This window comes from Castanea sativa, chromosome 4 (genome assembly GCF_040712315.1).
Source record: "Castanea sativa cultivar Marrone di Chiusa Pesio chromosome 4, ASM4071231v1".
Taxonomy (NCBI): domain Eukaryota; kingdom Viridiplantae; phylum Streptophyta; class Magnoliopsida; order Fagales; family Fagaceae; genus Castanea; species Castanea sativa.
The window spans coordinates 28,584,132-28,606,704 of record NC_134016.1 but is presented as its reverse complement, the minus strand read 5'-3'; the positions used below and the strand labels follow the sequence as shown (position 1 = coordinate 28,606,704).

General features: G+C 34.9%; 2 protein-coding genes across 3 annotated transcripts; both read right to left on the bottom strand.

The window, feature by feature from the left end:
• Nucleotides 1-3,117: 3,117 nt before the first annotated feature.
• Nucleotides 3,118-8,789, bottom strand: LOC142630344 (uncharacterized). Its single transcript, XM_075804333.1, has 5 exons — nt 8,406-8,789; nt 7,473-8,327; nt 6,382-6,490; nt 4,720-4,855; nt 3,118-3,691 (listed from the first exon to the last, which is right to left on the bottom strand). Exons 1-5 carry the CDS (start codon nt 8,501-8,503, stop codon nt 3,564-3,566), a joined length of 1,326 nt encoding a protein of 441 aa, XP_075660448.1. The 5' UTR covers nt 8,504-8,789; the 3' UTR covers nt 3,118-3,563.
• A 9,293-nt stretch (nt 8,790-18,082) lies between these two features.
• LOC142630827 (uncharacterized) lies at nt 18,083-21,841 on the bottom strand. Of its 2 annotated transcripts, XR_012843452.1 has the most exons (3): nt 20,588-21,841; nt 19,266-20,301; nt 18,083-18,486 (listed from the first exon to the last, which is right to left on the bottom strand). XR_012843452.1 is itself a non-coding variant. In XM_075804879.1 (2 exons), the coding sequence occupies exons 1-2, from the start codon at nt 21,778-21,780 to the stop codon at nt 19,470-19,472; spliced, it is 2,025 nt and encodes a 674-aa protein (XP_075660994.1). In that variant the 5' UTR covers nt 21,781-21,841; the 3' UTR covers nt 19,176-19,469. The 2 variants fall into 2 exon arrangements, 1 of the variants encoding a protein (XP_075660994.1); XM_075804879.1 differs by lacking the exon at nt 18,083-18,486 and having other exon boundaries at nt 19,176-20,301.
• Nucleotides 21,842-22,573: the final 732 nt, after the last annotated feature.

The window sequence follows — 22,573 nt, the reverse complement described above, 5'->3', positions numbered from 1 at the left end:
TTATGATATGGAAGAAAAAGCAAGGGAGAGGGAAAGAATAGCTAAGAGAAGAGAAGAAAGGCAAGATTGAGAGAAATAGCTTTCAAAGAAAGAGTAAAACAATATGGAGTTGCCTTGGTTGTGTCATGGTTATTTATTATTTATTATTTTATTTATGTTATTCCTTATGTTTTGTGGTTGGTTTGAGGGGGTTGGAATAAAGCCATTGAGGTTGTCATAATTTCTAAGTTTACGTGAGTAGTGGGTAAATGTTATGTAAGTTGTTAGTAATGAATGTTGTTAGTTGGAATATGTAATGAATGTTGTTAGTTGGAATATGTAATGAATGTTGTTAGTGGGCAACAATTTGAAATGAAATGGGTTTTTGGAACTTGGTTTGGCCATTTTAGACACTGTCAGGACATATGTGAATTATGTTAGGAGCATATGTCAATATTTTATATAATTGGCTAATCCTTTGACAAAATGCACTTTACTTGTATTTGGATAGATTTAAGATGTGTTTAATACTTCAAGAAACAAGGTTTCAAGTTCAAGTGTTAAAGCCATGCAAGTCAGTCCAAGAAGTTAGTGAAGAAGTGTTATTCATTAAAGCTCGACAGCTAGTATCTATTAAGGCTTAAAAAACTGTTTCAGCCCAAAACTCAACAGTCGCTCAATAGATAGGGTATCTATCTAGAATTATGAAAACCAAATTTTTAGTTCTGATTTCATTCCAATCCATGAGTATGTGTTTGAGTTTGAGTTTTTTTTTTTTTACAACCCTAAACATATATAAGGATTATTTTAAGGGCTGTCATAGTTAGGGGTGTGCGCGATTCGGTCGGCTCGATTTTTTCTCAAAATTGTTACCAAACCGATAGGGATCAGTTTTTTCATAATTAAAACCAATTCATACCAATTAGGGTCGTTTTCCGACCTATAGCGATGCGGTTTGGTCAGCTCGGCTTGGTTGGTTTGAAACATAAAAAATTATATATATATATATATATATTTTTTTTATAAAAAAAAAATCCTTTCAACCTATTCAGTATTCAATGGGACTAAAGTAACAATCTAAAACTACAAAGTCCAAACAAGTGCTGAAAAATTGATAAAAAAAACATTTTACTAAAAAAAAATGATAAATATTACTAAGTTTATAGTTTATAGCTTCTATTTTTACTAGTTTATAGCTTCTATTGTTAAAATATTGTAAACGTAGAATTAATAATGATTCATCTTTTTTTCTAAGTATAAATAAATATAAATATATATATTATACACCATTATACCTAGGCAATGATGGGAAAATAGAGTAATATCTAAGTCTGATACTTGGATTTTTCTTTTAAACTTTTCTTTTGTCATTTCCAAAGCTAGACACATGTGGGGTCATAAAAGTTGAAACGTTAAAAGACTAAAACATTAAAAGAGTACTAATCTCTCTAGAAGACAATAGAAACTAGAAATTACAAGAGTAATAAAAGACCAGACCAGTGCACTACAGAACGAAGAAGAACCAGTGCAAAATGAAGAAGAGAAGAAGAAGAAGAAGAAGAAGAAGAACGGCGGCATGCAACATTGGAGACCATTGATGGGTTTGTAGTTTTTTTTTTTTTGGCTTTTATAAAGACAAAATCTCGGTAAAACGACACTGTATCCAAAGTTCCAAACATCTGAAACAAGGGTCGGTTTGGTTCGGCGAGGCTTTGGTTCCGAATTTGTTGCTCCGATTACTGCACCACACCGGAGTCGGAACTCTCTTTACGTTCCGTTCGCTAGCATCAGCTCTGTTGGTTGGTTGCAATGGCGATGCGGGAAGGTCAGCGCCGATCGACCTTGTCGGCTCCGGTACTGGTTTGCATAGTGTGCATAGTTGCAAGAGTGTGAAGCAAATTTGTATTCATGCAAATTGTGACCGGAAACCTAGTTTGCCCTAGTTCATCTTGAAGAAGCTGTTGTGTTTGTACATCGTAGGGTTTTGTGACCAAACAATTTCATAATCTTTATTGTGTGATGAACTAAAGAACTTTGCAGCCAACATCCTTCTCAAGTTGGTGATCAAGTCGCGTACTGAGATCCGCACATCTATTGGTTAGTCATGTACTGGGAGTTGTGCATTAAAAGGAGAGATTGTCACTATAGAACAAGTCCTATTGGGTATTGGGGTAAGGGTTCAACTGTAGGTTGGTATAAGGTATTGAGATTCCTTTACTTGTAACCGCTTGTTGTGATAATAGTGAATTCTCAGGAGTGGTAATCTTAAAATCACTCGGTGGAGTTTTTGCCTCGGAGGTTTTCCTCATTTGTAAATAAATCACCGAGTCAATTTTATTTTTCGATGCATTTTTATTTTTAGTTGGTGATTTGTTTGTGCTGCCACGTACATTGTATGTTAATTTGATTAATTAATAAACTTGAGTAATTAATCAATTAATTCATCACAATGGGTCAATACATTTTTGGTCTATCAAGTGGTATCAAAGTGGGCACATTCTGATTAGGTTTTAATCTTTGCTGTATGATCCATTAACCCCTGTTGTCATGGCTACCTTTGGCAAGCAAATATCTTTTGCTTCAAATACATTTTGTTTTTCTAATCTCTATTTAATTGAGTGTCTTAGAAAATGCATCTAAAAGTTATTTGAAAGTTATCATGATGATGCTTGAAAAAGATCTTGACATGAAAAAGAAGAAACTAGATTGCCTCAGAATGAATATGTGCAGAAGAGTTTATCTGAGAAAAGTGAAGCTTAAAGGCTTTGTCTGCAAATGGCGGATGAAAGAGAACACCATTCCTACAGATTTGTCATCAAAGCATGAGGTGTGCTTTATAATGAAATCTGCATTCAAAGTAATGGACACATATTTGTGGTACCTTGATAATGGATGCTCACGACACATGACTGGAGACCGCACTCTCTTTAAGTTGTGCTATGGCCTTCTTAAATTAAATCAAAGTTTTTTGGGGACGTGGAATTCATCCTTCACTATCACATTTTTCTACACCATAGCAGTGTGCAAATTAAAATGAAAGCTGAAATTTTTGCTTAGACTTCAGACTAATCAAGTCATCACATAAACAAATCTCACTCATTTGAGTTTAGAGAAAAGAACTTCATCTAATCAAATTGCTTTGTGTTGAATCCTCTTTTTAATCAATCAATAAAACATAGTCTAGTTGAGTCAGACATAGATATTATATAACATTGTGAGATCCATGTGAGAGTGATGTTACATGTACTCTTAAACAAGTGGCTCTCCTATTATAGCTTAACAATAATAAAGCTTTAGTCTCAAATTTCGGATCGGTTATAGATCTTAACATATTAGTAAGGGTCGGCTACATGTATTCTTTTCTTTCATCCTATTCTATCAAAGAGAGAGAGAGAGAGAGAGAGAGAGAGTTTATGATTCTATTCTCTTGACCAACCCTCAAACAATTATTTGATCTAGACTTCCTTCACAAATGCATCTGACTTTCACTGCCTCGGTGGACAGCAAATTGAATGCCAAGAGTAAAATTTACAGCCTGGCATGTTTGAGAAGCAGAATATTTATATTTCAGCCATGAAGAAACTTTATTGCATCTCCTTCACTGTTGATAAGTTGACTAAAGATAGAATGTGTTGTGCAATCTCTGCAGAGGCATTGGGCTTTGCAGCTTTGAGAGCCCTCTCAGACATATCTGCCATTTTGCTCTCATCTCCTGTCAAACGTGAAGACAATTTTAGGGAAAAAAAATGAACAAAGAGCTTTTTAGTTATCTTGGCTTTCATTATTAATTTCTATACCCACAAATGACATCCAACATCTTCCAGGACAAGTTTATTTATACAATTTTTTGACACGTGGCCATAAGAATAAAAAAATCAACAACTTATCTCTAACATAACTTTACACATCTAACATGACTATACACACTCAAACCCAAATATGACATATTTGAAATAATAGAAACACACTCAAAAGTGTAATACACTTGAATATATATTCTCAATGCTTTTATGTGAAGTTGGGAATAATAATACTGTGAAGGTGGCATGTTCAAAGAAAACAGCAAAAAGGATGCTGACAACCAAAATTACATGTCTCAACCAGATGCATTTTAAAGAGTCCTAAGAAAAATTTTAGGAAATATTAGAGGAAGCCTCAAAGTAATAAAGTCCTGAGTTTCAATTTTGTAAAATATTAGAGGAAGCAATACTGGGTATTGGCCTCTGTATCTGTTTAACAAAAAGAACCAATTGGGCTAAATGTTTGGGGAATCATCATCAGACAAAATATTCAAGCAAGCACTTCAGGCAAACCAATGCTGGACAATGGCACTGAAGTTTTGTGTACCAAAATGTTAGATGGAGCAACCTCACCTGATTGATGGATCTTCACAAGTAAGAATTGTCAGAGCCCTAACTGTCAGTTCCCTTCTACAATTCCCACATTGTTTTGCCCTTTGGGAGGGGGTGGGGTGGGGGGGTGGGGGGGGGGGGGTGGTGGAGCCATTCTATTTGCATTCATCTTTCTAGGATTTCATTAGAACTAAAATTATCTATGCAGCTTAGTAATGGACAGTGGAACTGGATAAAGTACTCTACAGTTTCATCATGTGAAAATCTGGAAAATCAAGATCTCATTATGATTTGGAAGTCAAATATAGAGTTTTTAAATTTCAGTACAGTAAAGTAATGAATGAACATCCAATAATAACCACAAATCTAGGCAAAAGATTCAACATACCCAATATCTCTTCAATTGCAATGGCAAGGGTGGTTGAATCAAGTTCATCTTCAGTTATAACCTTGCAATCTGCTAAATCAGCCAGTAAAGAAGCATTTCTGAATTGATGTCCTTCAGCAACATTTGGAGATGGTATCTACAAAGTCAGGAAGACATAATTACTCCCTCCTCCCAAAATAGAAGGGGTGCTTTCCTTCTTGCACTGCCCCAAAGTGCATGGGAGCGTAAAAGTTGAAATCTTTTACCCACAAAACTTACCATATCATCCTTAGAATTCAGCCCACCTGTCTTGGCACCCCTCAGAGCATTTAATGAAAATTGTTGTCTTCATTTTATGTCAATAAAATATGTGCCATTTGCAAAACTCCCATCTACTTTAGGATGGGGGGAGTATATCTTTTTTTCACTCAGGCAATAAAACCAATCCAATTAAGGACATGAGAAAAAATTAAAAACATGGCTGGAAAGTGAGTTTCACACGCAGGGTGATAAAATGCCATATAAGGTGACATATAGGCATGGGTTTAGAAGCAGAAATGGAAAAAATATAGAGACGCCATTTTTTTTTGGGACAAGTGAGAGAGAGAGAGAGAGAGATTGGAAATTATTAACTTGGGACCTCATACTTTTGTTCTTCAGGATTTATTTTGCCATCATATCATTATGATCGGTTTTAACAGTGCCTTCTATGTGCATTTTATGCAGTGTACTGCACACAATCATGAATAATTACATAGTTATGTATTCATACTTGATCAATATTTTTTAGTTATGAGTTATGACTGATGGATTTCAAGAATCAAGAAAAAGGAATATCAGTCAGATGCAGTTCCTAGATTCCACAGAAAAATCATTAGGAGCATCATTAGAGCACACATTCAAAAAGAAGCAGTGGGCATAACGTCAATAGATTTTTCAGAGATTATATCTTCTGGACCTTCCAACGATTATAAAGACTGAGACTTCCCCAGTAAAACTTAGATTCATATCCAAAACTCAAACATGTCTATTATTGATTAAGTTTTTAATTTTATATGCTCATCAGGCATGTATGTCAGTCAGATGCAGTTCCTAGATTCAGTACAGAAAAAAACCTGATCAGCATCATTAGAGCACATGCATTCAAAAAGAGCTGCATTGTGCCTAACGTCAATAGATTTTTTAAGGATAATATCTTCTGGACCTTCCAACAAGTATAAAGGTAGTTAGCACCTTTAAAAAAAAAAAAAAATTAACCATTGTTATTATAATTTGATTTTACTTCTTCCATCTCCCCGAATCTTCCTAGAAGAAGCAGAACCACTTAAATAATCATAAATCATCTTTTTTGAGAGGTAATAACTAATAAATGAATAAATGAATACATGAATCACTAAGATCAAATCATCAAAATTGACAAGATGAAAGTATTAGATGATTAATTCAAACTTCAAAACATTTCCTTTTCATGTAAATTGTTGGTGCAGATTTAGATACCCATCATGAAATGCAAAAAAATAAAAACACTATCCTACTTGATTTGTCAAATTAGATCCCAAAATGTTATCACCTCATATATGAAAATTAGTACAATGTAAAAGGAAATTAAAAAAAATTAAAAAAAAAATTTTTAAATTTTTTTTCTTAAATTCAAAAAGGAAATGAAAAATGAAGTTTCTTTACCAGAATAGAAGGTTTCCCAGTGGCCAAGATCTCAGAGCAAGTCATAGCACCGGCTCTAGAAATGATAAGGTCTGCAGCTGCATATGCCAAATCCATAGAGTGCATAAACCTTCATAAAACAGAGTCATATTAGACTAAACAGAACTAATAACCAAGTAGATTATGAATTACTCCTGAAGACAACCATTCTATTTGAGCTTCCTAAGTTAAAAGCAGGTCATAAATTTATAAATCAGATCATAATTATTGAAGTCAAACTTAAAATGATGGTGAGAAAATTGTTAGTAGGAACAGGAGTGCAAATAAATGTTATAGATCATTACAACTAAAGCAGAATATGTCTAGACCTTAAAGTAGACAATGGAAAGAAGAAAGAATCCCGTAGTTATATAAGTTGTCTGATGAGTGCTTCATGAAAATTTGAATCTATCAGCATTGTTGGACACCATTTGATGAATTTGACCAATTTAAGTGATTTCACCATATTGGTCATATTCATTGCTTTCCACCAAAACTTATACTGAGTTGAAAAAAATAGGAGAGGATTAGCAGAGGTAGGCCAGGGCAGCAGCTATGGAGCGTAGGGAAAAGAGATATTACAACCCAGAAGTCTAAATGGTTGGTTGAATTGACTTAGGATACAAAATTGGATACATACAGGAAAATCTAAAAAATTGTAGGCTACATGCCTGTATATAAAGACCTTTTCAACTGATGATGGGGGGGGAGGCAGACATAATGCATCATGCAAAGCAGCTCCTTAGCACTAAGATTGGGATGTAGAAAGATCCTAAAAAGTTAAACAAAATACATTCTATACGAGAGAGTAAAATTTCATGCTTCTTCATGATCATACAGAAAAACCAGTTTGATTCTATCGTGTGCTTTTCACTATCTTATTGTTCAGCAGCGAAAATCTGGCATGTTACACACCATTTTTTGTCACAAAATTGTTAACTAAATATATTACCAAGTTCACTTCAAACCAACAAGGCAGCAAGAAATTGCATTTACAGAAACACTCAAAAGTGATGGAATCATCAATAGACTAACAAATAGATTGTATCTCATTCATACAGAAAACTACTTACGGCGTCAAATACAAATGTGGGTGAGTTTTTACAAGGCTCTCCATCTCATTATAAGACTCAACTCCAGTCTGCCATATAATAAACAAGTTGTTGTTTTGTAGCAGCATCTGATAATACAAATTCAACATAGCAATATTAATAGAATTAGCACCCAAAGACCCTCCAAGCACCAACAAAACCTTTCCCTTTAAATCCCCCTCCTTCCCTGACTTAGGAAAGAACCTCAACCTTGCTGCTGCCTTTGGCACGTAATGCCTCAATGCCATCCTCACCGGATTCCCACACACCACACATTTATTCTTCCTTGGAAAACAATCAATGGTCGAATTAAACGCCACGAAAATAACCTCAGCCAAGAATGAAAGAACCCAATTGGCAATCCCTGGAACTGAGTTCTGCTCTTGGATCACAACCTTAATGCCTTTCAGCCAAGCAGCTAGGCATATTGGGAATGAGACGTACCCGCCAGTACCAACAACAATATGAGGATCAAATTCCGAAAGTTTTCGATGACTTTGGGTCAGGCTTTTTATCAAACGGATGGGGAGCAAGAGGTTTCGTGGGGAGATAAAAGGTCGAGCTAGGGGAGAGGCGGGGACGGGGGCGAAGGCATAGCCAGTGGAGGGGATTCCGGCGCTTTCCATGCTATCGGGTGTGCCTAGGAAGAGGATTTGGACGTTGGGGTCGGTGATTTTGAGCTCGTCGGCTATGGCGACTGCAGGATATATGTGGCCACCAGTGCCACCAGCGGCGAAGACCACACGGAGAGTGTCAGTGGCATCATTTTGCGTGGTGGGTATTTGCTCATTTGGTTGTTGGTGTTCGAGGGAGAGACAGCAGAGGAGCTTGAGGGACCTGAAATGGAAAGAAACAGAGAGAGATCAGTAAACTCAGTGTGTGTGTTTGTCAAAGAGAGAGAGATGCAGAGCTTGCCTGGATTTGGGTTTAAGTGGTAGAGTGAGAGAAAAGGAGGAGGGGAGAGAAGAGTAGAATGGTAAGTATGGGGGTTTGGGAGAAATGGAAATGGCCATTAGAGCTGGGGAAGAAGGAATATTGATGGGTGCATTGGTGAAGGGTGGACTTATGTATTGTAAGTCAGAGTAAAGAGTCTGAGAAAGAACACTGGGACTGGGTGGTGAGTTGAAAGTGGGTATCTCAGACTCAACTCCACTGGTGGGGGTGCAGAACTTGAGGGAGGGAGTTCCAAGTAATGGGAGTTGAGAAAGACAGTTTAATAAACAAACACTATTTAATAGTGGCGCACTGGCGCCTCCTAGTCGAGTCTTAACTATACTTGAGTTTTGACTTTTGAGAGAGTTGCTGTACTATGGATGCTGCTTTTGGAACTGGACCAACTTCTCCTCCATATTGAAAACGTCTCTTGACACTATAGTCCATCCATGTGTTTTTTTTTTTTTTTTGATAAGCCATCCATGTGTTTTTGAATTGTAAGTCCAGCATAGGCTCAACCTTTTGCACGTGATTACGACTTAGGATGACCATTTTGTACCGCCTAGTCTCATCCCGCATTATGGTGAAATAAAGTGGAAATTACGAATTAGGCAATATGTATATTAATATGTAATAGCTTGTAATTAAATTCATATATATGAATATATTTAAAAGATACATATTAAAGTGCTTAGTATAATTCTTACATATATAATTTAAATATTATTGATAGTCATTTTTTTTAATTCCTTAAAAAGTTTTGGAGCACTTGCAACAGTGGAGCTAAATAACTATATAACTATTTTAGATTCATCAAAACACAAAAAATCACCTTGCAGCAATAGCAGTATAGCTATTTTTTTTTAGCTTTCAGCTATAGTGCACATATATAGATACATGTACCTCTCTCTCTCATTCACTCTCATCTCTCATCTGAAGCTCATCTCTCATCTGAAGCTCATCTCTCTCAAGCTCACTCTCTCAACTCCGGTCTCTCAAGCTCACTCTGTTTATTGTCGCCGGACTGACTCATCGTTAATGTCGCCGCCACCGAAGCCCAACGTCACCGATCCACTAGCCGTCCTAAGCTGCCAATCAGTTCAAACCCACGCCGCCGATCCACCATCCGCCTCAGACCCACAGGTAGAGTGATGAGATCGAAGCCAAGAGAGGGATGTAGCGTAATTAGAAACCAAAGCATCGGCGAGGATGTTGATAGCGTGGGTAGCATCGACGCGTGGGTTTGTCTCCAGTTGGTGATTTTGTTTGGTCTAGATTGAGGATTTGGTTTTTTTTTTTTTCTTTTTTTTTTTCTATGGATTGGTGGTGGTGGTGGTGGATGTTTGTGCTGTGTTGGGTGTGGGTTGCTATGTTTGGCTACCAAGAAACTCTAAGAAAATATGAGAAGTTTGTGGGGGATATATTATTTTATTGTAGTTGATATATTATTTTATTGTGTTGAAAGCTAAAATAGATCCACTACTGTAGCATATTTTGTAAAGTGAATAGGTAAAATAGATAAAGTAACTTTTTGTAGAGCTAAAAAGCTAATTTCTTAGCTCCACTACTGTGGATGCTCTAAGAATGTTATTAGGTAAAAAATGTAAATTGTCATTTTTTTTTACATATTTTTATGTTTATTAATTCTAAACTCTTTGGTTTTTGTACACAATAGCTCACTTGACTGAATATTTATGATATGGTCCCACATTTGATTCCAAAATTAAGAAATAAAACTCTATCTAAAAATAAATAATTTAGGACACATGGCGCAAAATTCGACTTTAATTGTAGAATCTAATTGGATTTTCTCTAAATGTTACCTATTAATATATATATATATATATATATATATATATAACTTATAAATTTGAATTGTTTTTTGTGATATAAAAAAAGCTCATAAATATAAAATTATTCAAACTCTCTCTTCCTCTAATTTTATATATAGTGTTAGATATATGATTATTGAACTCCTCGTTTTCTACACTAAATTAATTCATTTAGCACAAAAATTAAAAAATTTCGATTAGATGGGACATATATATATATATATATATATATATATATATATATATATATATATATATAGATGACTTATAAACTTGAATTGTTTTTAGTTTTATAAAAAAAAAGGCTCATAAATATGAAATCAATCCAAAATTATGTATTTTTATGGTTTATTTATATTAGACTCTTTGTTTTTTACACTAAATTAATTCATTTGACACAAAAATTAAAAAAACTTAGATTAATTGGGACACATGTTGTAAAATTAAACTCTAATTGAAATCTAATTTTTACATTGAATTAACTCATTTGGCACAAAAATTTAAAAGTTTAGATTAGATGGAACACGTGGTACAAAATTAGATTTTAATTTGAAATCTAATTAGATTTTCTCTCAACTTTACCTATTATTATATATATAGATTAGGAGTTTTTATGTACTATTAAACTGTTGGTGTTAAAAAAACTTAGTTTGTATTACTAAGTATTTAAATGCATATTCTTTTATAAAAAAAGTATTTAAATGTGTATATATATATATATATATATATATATATATATTAAAACTTGTTTTTTTGGTTATGATATTTTCTTATTAAACACTTTGAATAATATTATTCAATTATTACTTAAAATTAGTTTTTATTTGATGTGATAAATTTATTTATAATTTTTAGTATATTTATATTATTGAAATCGATTTTATATAAAAAAAAAAAACTGTAACCTGTGTGGGGCAAGGCAAATCGACACAAATAGTGTTTTAAGGGATGAGGGTGTAGAAAGGAAGTTTGCCCTATCATGTGGGGGGGGGGGGGGTGGGGTGGGGTGGGGATGGAGTAAGATAAAACTTTGCGGAGTGTGGATGAAATCCTCATCCTTTGACCCTGCTCCACTCCGTTGCCATTCATCGCCCATTATAACTAAAAACACAACTTTTAATCATGATTTAAAACTTGAAAAAAATTATGCTTTCATTTATAATGGGCAGTTTGTATTTGTACACACTATGCAACGAAAACTTATTTGAGTAAGATGGAAAAAATTTAGATGACTTTTTTGGTATAATAACTGGACTGTACAAATTCTGCTTATACTTGAAGTTGAGGGAGGTAGAGAAATCGCTCAATAAAGAAAACATCTGGTTTACAGATAATTCTGTTTGTTCGAGATTGTCTCAGTTTCAAATAAAATAAGAAAAAACGACTGTTCGTTAGACAGTGTTTAAATTGATTAAAGCTTTTTCTTGAATTTATTTAATTCAAATAACACTAGATTGTGACCCCTTGTATTATTGTGAGTGTGATTCAATATATAGTTTTCTTCAAATCCTTTTTGTACTTTTCAAAATGTGATTCAAATTATATTCAATATACAGTTTTCTTAAGTTCTCGCACCAGATAGTCTCTCTATTGTCATTATAATGTAGGTTAACTGTTAGAAACATTTTCATTTGAGAAAAATGCACGTGAATATTTCAAGATTCGAAGATCAACTAACAAAATAACGTGCTTATTGGAATTTTTTCTTTGGGGATAAAACGTGCTTACCGGACTTGACACACAACACAGAGCTTCTTTTAAGGCTATGCATGTTATTAGATTCCCACATAGGCAAATAGAATATCTAGAATTGAGTGTTTTACGGAATCCAAAAGTTACCTTTAGACTCTTATGCACATTTTACTACAAATTATATCGATTTTGCAATTAACAGTCCAAATAGTTAACTAATCTGATTATTGTGCTATTTAGATAAATCAGTAAATCAAACAATCACATGAACAATCTCACACACACAAGAGATGATGGATTGTTCAGGAAGTGAATACCCAATAAGGAAAAACACTTGAAGGCCATGCCTAGCTCGTCAAATCCACTATGAAAAAGTTGCAATACTACCAACTTACAAGACCTTCCGTATACATTGTATCTAAGCTTCTTGCTCTTACTGCAACTACTAATCTAGCCATTGTCTTCACAATTTTTGAACGCTATAATTCGATCGCTGACTGCAAATCGATCTCTTCATTACTCCAAGGCTACTTGAAGATTTGATCATTGCCTCTATGGTTTCTAGCAACACTCTAATATCAATAAAGTGATCTTTGTGTTGTGGGTGTGAATCTCCTCTCAAAAATTGGTCAATTGGACTGGGTGAAGAAATAGATGGCACTTGGTTAGGTTTTCACACGATACAGTCTTTGGCCATCAAGCTTTTTGTCTCACGGATATTAGGGTTTTAATTTCGTTCTTATATGGGTAAAACTTGAGGAGTGATTAGCTATACAAACAACCAAGAAAATCCCGATTTGTGAATTTCCATAACAGACTCGCTTGACTGAATGTTGTGTGAGTTTTAGAAGAAACTCTTTGTCTAATAGAATTTTGAATTGTATAGCTTTGCTTGACTGGTCCCAACTTCACTTAATTGAATTTCCTTGATATGCACCATGGATAGCTTTCTTATAAGTTAAGAAACAATTACAATGAAATTTTGACATTACAAGTAAAATTTTTTACACATAACTTATCCAACATACTATAAATATCCTAACAATCTCCCTCCTTCTCAATTCTATAACAAAAGACCCTAAACAAACTCAAGAACTAGAATGCAACAATAAAGTAAACAAAATATCGTATCATATCATATCATAAAAGATTATAATTTGACTAGACAATAAATCTTCATCAAAAGACTACAATGATCAAAAAATAATAAAAAAATTCAATTATCCGAACATGTTTACATAGCAACTCCTCCTTGTTCGTTGATGCAACCTTCTTAGGCCTTTATTGTCTTCTGGCATTCATCCATTGGTATTGTTCAATGTCATAAACAAGAGTAGAACTAGAATTTCAAGAATGGGGGGCCAAAGATAAAATTTTAACTAATGCAATAAGGTTATATATGAAATATGAGGTGTTTTAGGAGCGCAATCCATATATATTTTTGAAAAATTTAACTATATGTAAGAGTGAAAGTCAAATTTTTGCAATCTACATGGTCTATTCTCCATCCATTTTGGGAATTTATGGTCATATTCAAGGCATCTTCATCTTCACTAGCTTTCTCTACAAATTCTAGTTGTCTTTAAACTCTCACCTTGAATTTGAAGGGGGTGTCAAAGATAGATAGTATAAAGGAAGAGAGAAGCATAATCTTAGTCAAAATCCAAGTCCAATACTTGGTGCACAAGCAAAGTAGTTATTTCTTTTTAATTGAATATTTTCAATGGGGGAGGTAAGATTTGAATCTGGGATGTCTTTGTTAGACAAACAAAGATATGTCAATTGAGATTAAAGGCTCTTGGCATCCAAGCAAAGTATTCTGCTTGTACTACTAGTTTATTAACTATGAGTTAATTTATGGTTAATATTTAGTTTAATATCCTATAAATATCTCACATTGGGTTCATTGTAATATGTAATTCAGTATGGTAAAAATGTAGCCATAAAAAACTTTCCTTCTTTGACCTAGACCATATGATCAAACCATATGTGGGTGCCTTTTTTTTGTGTGCTGTCAACAAACTTAGGCTAAGGCTTTTCAAGCTTGAGGAGATTAGGCCTGACCCTCTCTGCAGGATGGGCCTTGTAATCCAGTTTATGCACAAACAACACACTCCAATACAACAAAGAACAATACACAAGATAACCCAATAATTCTTAGCCCAAAAAGTGTTTGGAAATCAATAAATATGAAAATAGGTGCCAAATAAGTATAAGAATTTGTAAAATGCTCTCTGTAGAAAAACAGACTAAGAAGATCTTAACACCAACTCACATAGCCTTACTACCAACTTTGGATGAAAGTTGTGTAGTTTGGAGTATTAGTCCAAATAGCCTGCAGAAGGTATAAATAGTTCTCAATAGGAGAGGGAAAGATTCATTTAGCGATGCATGCTAACTTTCTGCTATTTAGCCATGAGTACTCTAAGTGTTTCTCTCCTGTCACTTTCTACCATAAACGTCTCTAAGTATCTCTCAGATGTCACTTTCTACTTTCTTTCTTCTTTTTTTCTCTTTCATTTCTCCAATTAGGCTACCTTGATTTCCATCTACTTGTTCATAGTCCTATCCCCCTTTTTATACACAAATTTGAATAACAATTCTCCCTATTTTTCCCCTTTCTCTTCTCCCTAATCAAACTTGGACCATAAGGCTCCACCACCCACATTTCTTACTGTTGTTCAACTTAGTCAAGGAGCCTCTGTTTGCTTCAAAGTTGGTGGTCTTCCTATTTTTTGGGTAGATCCTAATCTGTTGCGAGATCGCCTAACTGTTTCCTCCTAAAGCGGTAAAGGGGCAATTAATGCTCTTTGTTTGGATTCCTAAATGTGCATTACATGACTTCCATTAGCCCTTCCTTTTATGGTAATGATGCTTATTCAGAAAAGCATTTTTAGAACAGGAGCCTTGGCAAGATTCCAAATTAAGGTCTTTCTCCCTCTCTACCAAATCACTTCTCTTAAGCTTCATCAGTAATAGGCATGGTTTTAAAAACCAGACTGGGGAAAAATCGGTTGCCTTCGGTTCCTGACTTTTACTGGTTCTGGACATTTTTACCGGACCGAACTGACTCAGTACCCGGTTCCCGATTGAACCAGTTGAACCAGCTAGTATGATCTAGTTTTTAAGACCATGACAATAGGTCCTACCTCTTTTGTGTGGTTAGGGATGCAAAAGGGTAAGACCCTTGTCTTTCTTGCTCGCATGTCTTGGATCTTGGTGTTACTTTGTTTCATACATTTTTTCTCTTTGCGTGTACTTCTCTTTCTCTTTCTCTTTCTTCTTTTCTTTTGTTTTTGTCATGCCTTCTTTGTTGAAAACAATGGGTAGTTCTTATATTTTATACAAAGGGAATTGGATCTTTATGGGCCAAATATTTTATACTGGATCAAAAAGGGTTTTAGGCCCAAATTGCTTAGGTCGTCCTACGAAAGACCTATTTTGTTTGTCCTCTCCTCATGATATTTGGGCTATGCTTGGCCCAAGTTTACCCTTCTTGAAAGATGCCCCTTATAGAGGTCACCCTTCTTGCTCCGTCCCCCATTCAAGGGATTTTGGGCCATCCTTAGGTCCGACTTATTATCCAATTCTAGGGCATTTTGTTGCATGTTGCTTTCTCTTACATTTCTCTTTCTTAGGCTTTTATTTTCTCTTGTTCGTCTTGGACCTTTGGGCTTGGCCCATTGATTTTTCTTGCCCTCGACTTTCTTGCTAGGCCCTTAGGCCTTGCTTTTTACTAGGATTTTGGACTCCTCTTGTCGGGCCCACAATAGATGAAAAAACGGGTATCAACACCATGTAATTTATGTGCTCTCTCTTCCTCTATGCTCTCTATTTAATTTTAGATTTGTAACTATCACAAACACCAAAATTTACAAAATTTCTTGCCTTGATTACTTACTAGGCATCCTTTCTTTGTTCTATTGAATGTTGCTCTTATTTTTTTATTGTGTTATCTAAAATTTTCTATGTGGCTTCAATTAGAGTTTTTGCATATGGGGAATTTACCTTTCACTACCATATCCATCTACATGATAATAGTGTACAAATCCACATTAATATGCTTACAAATAAAAGAGAAAGCTGGAGTTTTAGTTTAGACTAATCAAATGATCACATCACCAAATCTCACTCATTTGAGTACAGAGAAGAGAACTTTGATGGCTACAATTTTCCAATCAAATTGCTTTCTGTTGAAACTTGAAACCTCTTGCTAATCAAACAATAAAATACTGATATTTTAGTCATCCCAATTTGGAACTACATATTTAAGGTTGAATATTTGGCATGTAATTAGAACATAATTAATCACATAATCAATTTCACACTTGACTGTATCAATGAAAGTTTAGATTGAACAATTGTTAAAGGAATATGTCTAGTTCTCCCCCTTTTTTACTCTCAATGTATCTGAGCTTTAGTTTATGCCACCAACTGGTCAATAATAGATAGCATAAGCCAAAGTAAGAGCTTGACAAAAGCAACACTAATGATTTTGTATTATTAACCCATTCTTTTACCTATATTTAGAGAGAATAGTTTGCCAAATCCTATTCTATGATTTCCCTTTTCCAGATATTAGAGGCTACTGATTTGCTTTACGGCTTTGAAAATTTTTCTGTCATAGCAAATATCAAGAATCTAGTTGTACACACCTTTTTTTTTTCGAGGTAGAATTCCAATGTAACATAAGGGTCTAGCATTGTGATGAACATTAATATAATTTCATGTTAATGAAAGCAATTGGTACTTATGATTAATTAAAGGTTTAATTGCTATAAAAGAATATTAAGAAGAGGAAAATTTAGATCATTTGGGAGAGATCAAGAAGGAACGATGAAAGTGAAAAACTGGTCTTTATGTAGTAATGATCACAAAATAGTTAATGAGATCATATTGTGTTCATTATTTTATTTTGAGATATCTGACAAAAAAGTTGAGATTTTGCTTTCTCAATGATCTTAAATCACTAAGATTAAGAGCAATTAAATCCTTCACAGATTTGTGCACTATTTTTCTACCTCATTGTCAAAAAAGAATAAAAGTTGTTGAGCTTGTGGCATCTGAAACTGCAAAGGCATCTAAAATTTCAATTTGCAGTCTATATCTAAATCTCAAACATACACGCGCTCTCACACACACACCCACACACATATATGGATAAAACTTATGTACAGTACCTTAGGTGTTGTTCTTTAGATTCCCCTTTTAAGATTTAGCTATGTGGCTACTTAACTAAAAAATCCACTTTATCCCATGTGCAAAAATCCACATGGCAGAATCTTAAAATGGGAGGCTTAGGAACGACGTAAAGTGCTTTTAAGTCTTATATATATATATATATATATATATATAAAAAAATTATATATATATATATATATATATATATATATATATATATATATATATATAACTTAAGATTTAAACACATGATTGATCACATAGTTTTTGATCTCTGATCATCTTGAAATTTTGCAAGCATGTAGATTATAAAAATAGAATTTAATGCAACGGTGAATTTGTTAAAATTCAAATCCAATAAAGAAATAATAAGTGGTGTAATATAATATAGAGTTACAACTACCATTGAACTTTCAATTTCGTTCTCAGGATTTGTTCCTTGTATTTTTTTTTTTTTGGTAAACTGTTCTTTGGTATTAAATAATCTTATTGTTACTTGCTGTTATATAGGATATCTGGATATGTAATTATGTATGCTCTTATTGTTTCAAATGATGTTAATTCAATTTGCTGCAAACGATACATAAAGTTTAAGATTGACAAGCATGTAATTAATTGGTGGTAGGAAAAAGTGTAAATTTGTTAAATTAATAATCCATGTATTTTATTTATTCAAGTGCAAAGTAAATTTTGTTAGAGCATTGGCATCATATGCCAAATGCTAAATTTTTAGTATTTGGCACACCAAACACAAAACACATTTTACATAAACATCAGATGTTCCAAATGCCAAAAAATTTTGGTATTTTCTACAACACCATCATAAATATTTGCTAAAATTATTTATTCTTATTTTATTAAACTTTGCTCTCTCCTCATGTTAGAATTCATGCACACAACAAACTTCAACGATGGAGAGACTGAGAGAGTAAAAAAGAGAGAGTTTGTATCTGAATGAATTCGTGTATGGATAAATAGTAACCTCTGGTTCTTATATAGGAAGAACAGAGAGACACGGGTAAAGTCTAACAAACTAACAACCAAAAATATCAACCAATAGGAAGCTAACACCTGTCTAAACTACCAGCTAACTAATTCTATTAACACTGTACAAAACGACAAGTAGTTTATCTACTAATACACAAAAACGATCTGTAGCTTTGGGCTGTATGCAGTATTTCTTCTTTCTTCTTCAGATTCAGCCTTTACCTCTTTGCTTCCTTCTTCTTGAACCTCTATATATTCTAACACCTCATATCTCTCTCTCTCTCTCAACCACCATGCCGCTGATCTGACCATGTTATCTACCATGCCATGTTGCTGAGCTCGCTTGCCACACTGTTTACCACGCCACTCTACTGATCTCACCAAGTTACAAAAGAGAAATAAATATTTTGCAAACAGTTCGAATTTGGTAAGGATTGGGTTTCAGATCAACATTTGACTTAAAATTCAATACATCCTAACACACCTAATAATACGTCAATAAACTCCTAATTTGGTTAGATTTATATGGGTATTATAATTGGTTAAATATGGTTGTGCTTATTCTTAAATATATGATAAGATGTTGTGGCATGTTGGAATTGGAGGAATAAAACATAGGTTTTACATCACATTCTTATAGAATTTAATCTCTTTTGCAAATGCTATCAACGTACTCACATATCTTGTAATTGTTATTATCCCTGGTTAACAGTGGCAGTATTATGCCCACAATTTTTATTTGTTGCTTTATGAGAACCAAGCCCTCCAAGTTTCATGAGTCCTGACCTCAAACTTCAAAGTGAATTTTCACTTAATAATAAGATTTCTTCGGCTTGCATTCTTATTCAACGTTATGCCATAAATAGCTGGCATTACAAGAAAAGCATAATATTCAAATTCAAAAGAAAATTACAAGTAAATAAGATTTATTCAAAGACTAATCTAACTATTTATCTCATCCTTATCTGTTTATTTAATTTCTTATTAAAAACAAAATACAATCTTAAAATGATAAAATTAAATAAAATAGAGGTACATAATTAACAAGCACCTTATCAACTTCAATTAAAGCCAGACCCTTATTGTATTAGTTCAATATAACTTATTGTGATACATAGATTGAACAAACTAACATAAAGGAGATTTTTACCTTATGATCTGATGCTTCAACCACCATCATTTTTAAATCTTTCCATGGAAATGGCAGCACAGAAAAATGAAGATGATTCAGTCCCTTTTTATCCATCACATATGAGAAACAGAAAGTATATTTGTACCCTTGAATGAAAGAAGGAAACCAAAGTCCAACCCAAAATCTACCACACTCAAAATTGTTTATATTTGCCTATTTGAATTAGAGTGGTTGTGACGTTCTGTTCTGCTGCTGTGAGTCTGTTGGCAGCTGTTTTGAAGCATCTGATAATGCTATAGCTGCTGCTGCTGCTGTCATGGTTTTGTATTGAGGAGGTAATGGCGCAGCTTGATGAGTGTAATACACTTGGTCATTTGGAGGATTGGTGTATTCAAAACCATAATTAGGATTGGCAGATGAAGCAACAGTTATGGACTGAGATGGATGGTGCATCTGAGGATACCCCACATATTGTTGCTGAAATTGGTTACATGGGACTTGAACCAATTGCTGAGTTGGTGTCACTAATGTTCTGTATCCACTCGCAGCCATTTCTGGCTTAGCAGTTGTAGTTGTCTTTGTGGGGTAGATGGGTGGAATTGCATCCTTGTAAGCTGCTGGATTTGGAGGCGTCAGTGGGCGGCTAGTGTCAGCCATGTTAGATTGCATAGACATGTTGTATGGTTGTGCCTGCGAAACGGACATTACATACATTTGATATTGCTGATCGATTGGATGATGAAGTTGCTGCTGTGATGGCGAAGTGTACACTGGATAGTATGATGACATTGGCATTGGACTTGTGGCAGGGTGAGGCATATAATGCGTGCTGCTAGCATGAACAAATTGTTGTTGCTGCTGCTGCTGCTGATCCAATTGGGATATGTAGCTAGGATCCTGAATATGTTGCCGTTGGGTTTGAGAACTTGAATCTGGAATGTCACTTTTTGTATCTGGGCTATTAGGACCTCGGTTGTCTCTAGGGACAACAGGAACTTGGTCTTGATAGTACACAGGTATTGAGACGGAGCTTGCAGATGCAACGCTACCATCACTAGATAGTCAAAACAATCAAAATAACCATTTCAAAATTAGATTATTATTTTCAAGAGTAATAAGGAATTGGTTAATTTCCAATCTTCCCTTATGTTTGAATGAAAATTATCATTTAGATCTTAACATCAAATAAATAAACTCCACAGTGAACAAAACATAAAGTTTTAAGTAACCCCAACACATTTGTTTGTCCCCATATTGACTATCATTGAAATACATGGAGCAATACAAAGAACCAAACAAAATCCAGGTAAAGAGTTAATAGAAATTGTAACAGACAATACCTGGCTACCGAATCCGGTGAAGGCAAACTATAACCTCCAAAACCCGCCTTCAAATGCGCTGTCTGCAGTGGCAATGGAGGCTTTCGAAACCCAACTGGCACCCCATGATCCGATTTTTCATCATCGGAGAAAACCCGATTGACAGTCTCATTACGAACAACCATAGGATGAATAGCTGCAGTTGATGCCACAGTAGTACTTGCAGCAGCCACAGCTGTAGGAAGTGGAGGAACAGGAGCATTCAAAAGGCCAAACCCATCATCTTGCTTCAACCCACTTGGCGCAAAATTAACCTGTGCAAACTGTTCCTCCATCCCAACCTTCTGATCCTCAACACGAACACGAATAGGAGGGAAGTTAGACATTGAAGGAGACGAAGAAGTCGATCCATATGATGAAGTATTCTCCACCAAAGGTGAGTCAGCCATGGAGTGCAAATCATGAACATTACTCTTCACCTGCTTATTATTGTTAGTATTAGTATGAATCTCAGCCTCAGTCTCAGCCTCCAAATCATTGCAAGAGTCACTACCACGAACCCCATCAAGGTTTATAACACAGCCCATGGTAGCTGAATCAGATAGACCTCTAGGGAGTATCCCAGCATTGTTAAGTGCATCAACAAACCATGTCTCGGACTTAGAATCGTTGAGGAGTGACCCCATGGAAGCAACAGTCTCAGGCTTTGAGAAGAAGAGAAACAAACGCAGACGTGAAGGTTTTACTGGAGAGACAGAGGTTGTACGGTCATACTCTTCGATCATGTTGTCAAGATCTTCATCAGTGGTGACAGAAATGAGGGAGTCAAGTTCTTCGTTTGGGAGCTGGTACTTGAGAGTGAAGGGACGACCATCAAGGAGGGTACGGGAGAGGCGGGAGCAGAGGTCGGAGAGGGAGGAATGGCGGTCGACCACCACCATACGAGTCTCACCGCCGATATAGCAGAGGGACTTGTCATGGGGACGGGGGATGATGTGGCCACCATAGCTGCACATGAAGCGGAGCTTGGCATTTGGGAGAGGGGGTAGATGTTCATCAATCCATGTTTCGGCATTGCCACGGGACCGGGGAGAGGAGTCTACTGAGTCAGGGTAGTTGAGTTGGATTGCATTGGCATTGGCATTGGTAGCGGTATTGGTGGTGGGGGCTGTGGTGATGGTGGTGGGGAGAGGTGGAAGAGGTGGGGGATCCATTGTTTGTTGTGGTGGGGTTGAGGTTTGTGCTATTGGTGGACAAAGAAGAGTTGGTGTTAATGAAAGTTGATGCTCTTATCTTAGGTTATACTTCAACTTTTATTAATCTTTTGACTTTTGAAGTGAAAAAAAAGAAAAAGACAAAAAAGGAGGAGTGAATTAGGCTTTGAATCTTTGCCAACTTGAAGCAGACCTTTTTGTTTCTATCCATTACAACACCTTTGAGTATTGAACTAGGAAAGGATCTTGTTTGGAAAAAAAGGATCTTATTATCCATTTCATGATTTTGGATTAATTTTATAAATTTAAAGATATATAGTCTCACGTTATTTAGAATTTGAAATGATGAGACACTTTGTCTTCATATTCCTAAAGGAAAAAAAAAAAAAAAATTCACCATGGAATTGGGAAAAAAAGAAAAGAGGGATTATGAATCTAAAGGAGATTATTCATTTACATTGGCCCCATCCACACGCGCATGCACCCCTTTTGACAGAGGCTTGTGAGTAAACAGATTATAGGGTAGTTGATGGTTTGCTTTCTCAATAGTGAAGGAGATTGGTACAATATTTTCATAAGAACATATATAAAAAAAAAAAAATAGCCTTATCACACGTGCTTTGTGTGTGTGATGACTCTTTTTTCTTGATGAACTGTGATGACTCTTTTTTATTCCTTTATTTATTTATTTTGGATTTAGTATCATGATGTTTAAAAGTGAGATAAAAATATTGTCCTAATTCTTAGGATTTTTCTCTACATGAGTTTTTTTTTTCCTTCTAATTAGTTATTT

What these genes read in the sequence shown, in the direction of transcription:
- LOC142630344 (XM_075804333.1), bottom strand. Translation starts at nt 8,503, where the DNA reads ATGGCCATTTCCATTTCTCCCAAACCCCCATACTTACCATTCTACTCT. An exon ending in CCACATTTGTATTTGACGCC is followed by an intron (nt 6,491 to 7,472) that starts GTAAGTAGTTTT and finishes TGTTTTATGAAG; the next exon opens with GTTTATGCACTCTATGGATT. An exon ending in TGCAATTGAAGAGATATTGG is followed by an intron (nt 3,692 to 4,719) that starts GTATGTTGAATC and finishes CACGTTTGACAG; the next exon opens with GAGATGAGAGCAAAATGGCA.
- LOC142630827 (XM_075804879.1), bottom strand. Translation starts at nt 21,780, where the DNA reads ATGGATCCCCCACCTCTTCCACCTCTCCCCACCACCATCACCACAGCC. An exon ending in TCACCGGATTCGGTAGCCAG is followed by an intron (nt 20,302 to 20,587) that starts GTATTGTCTGTT and finishes TTGACTATCTAG; the next exon opens with TGATGGTAGCGTTGCATCTG.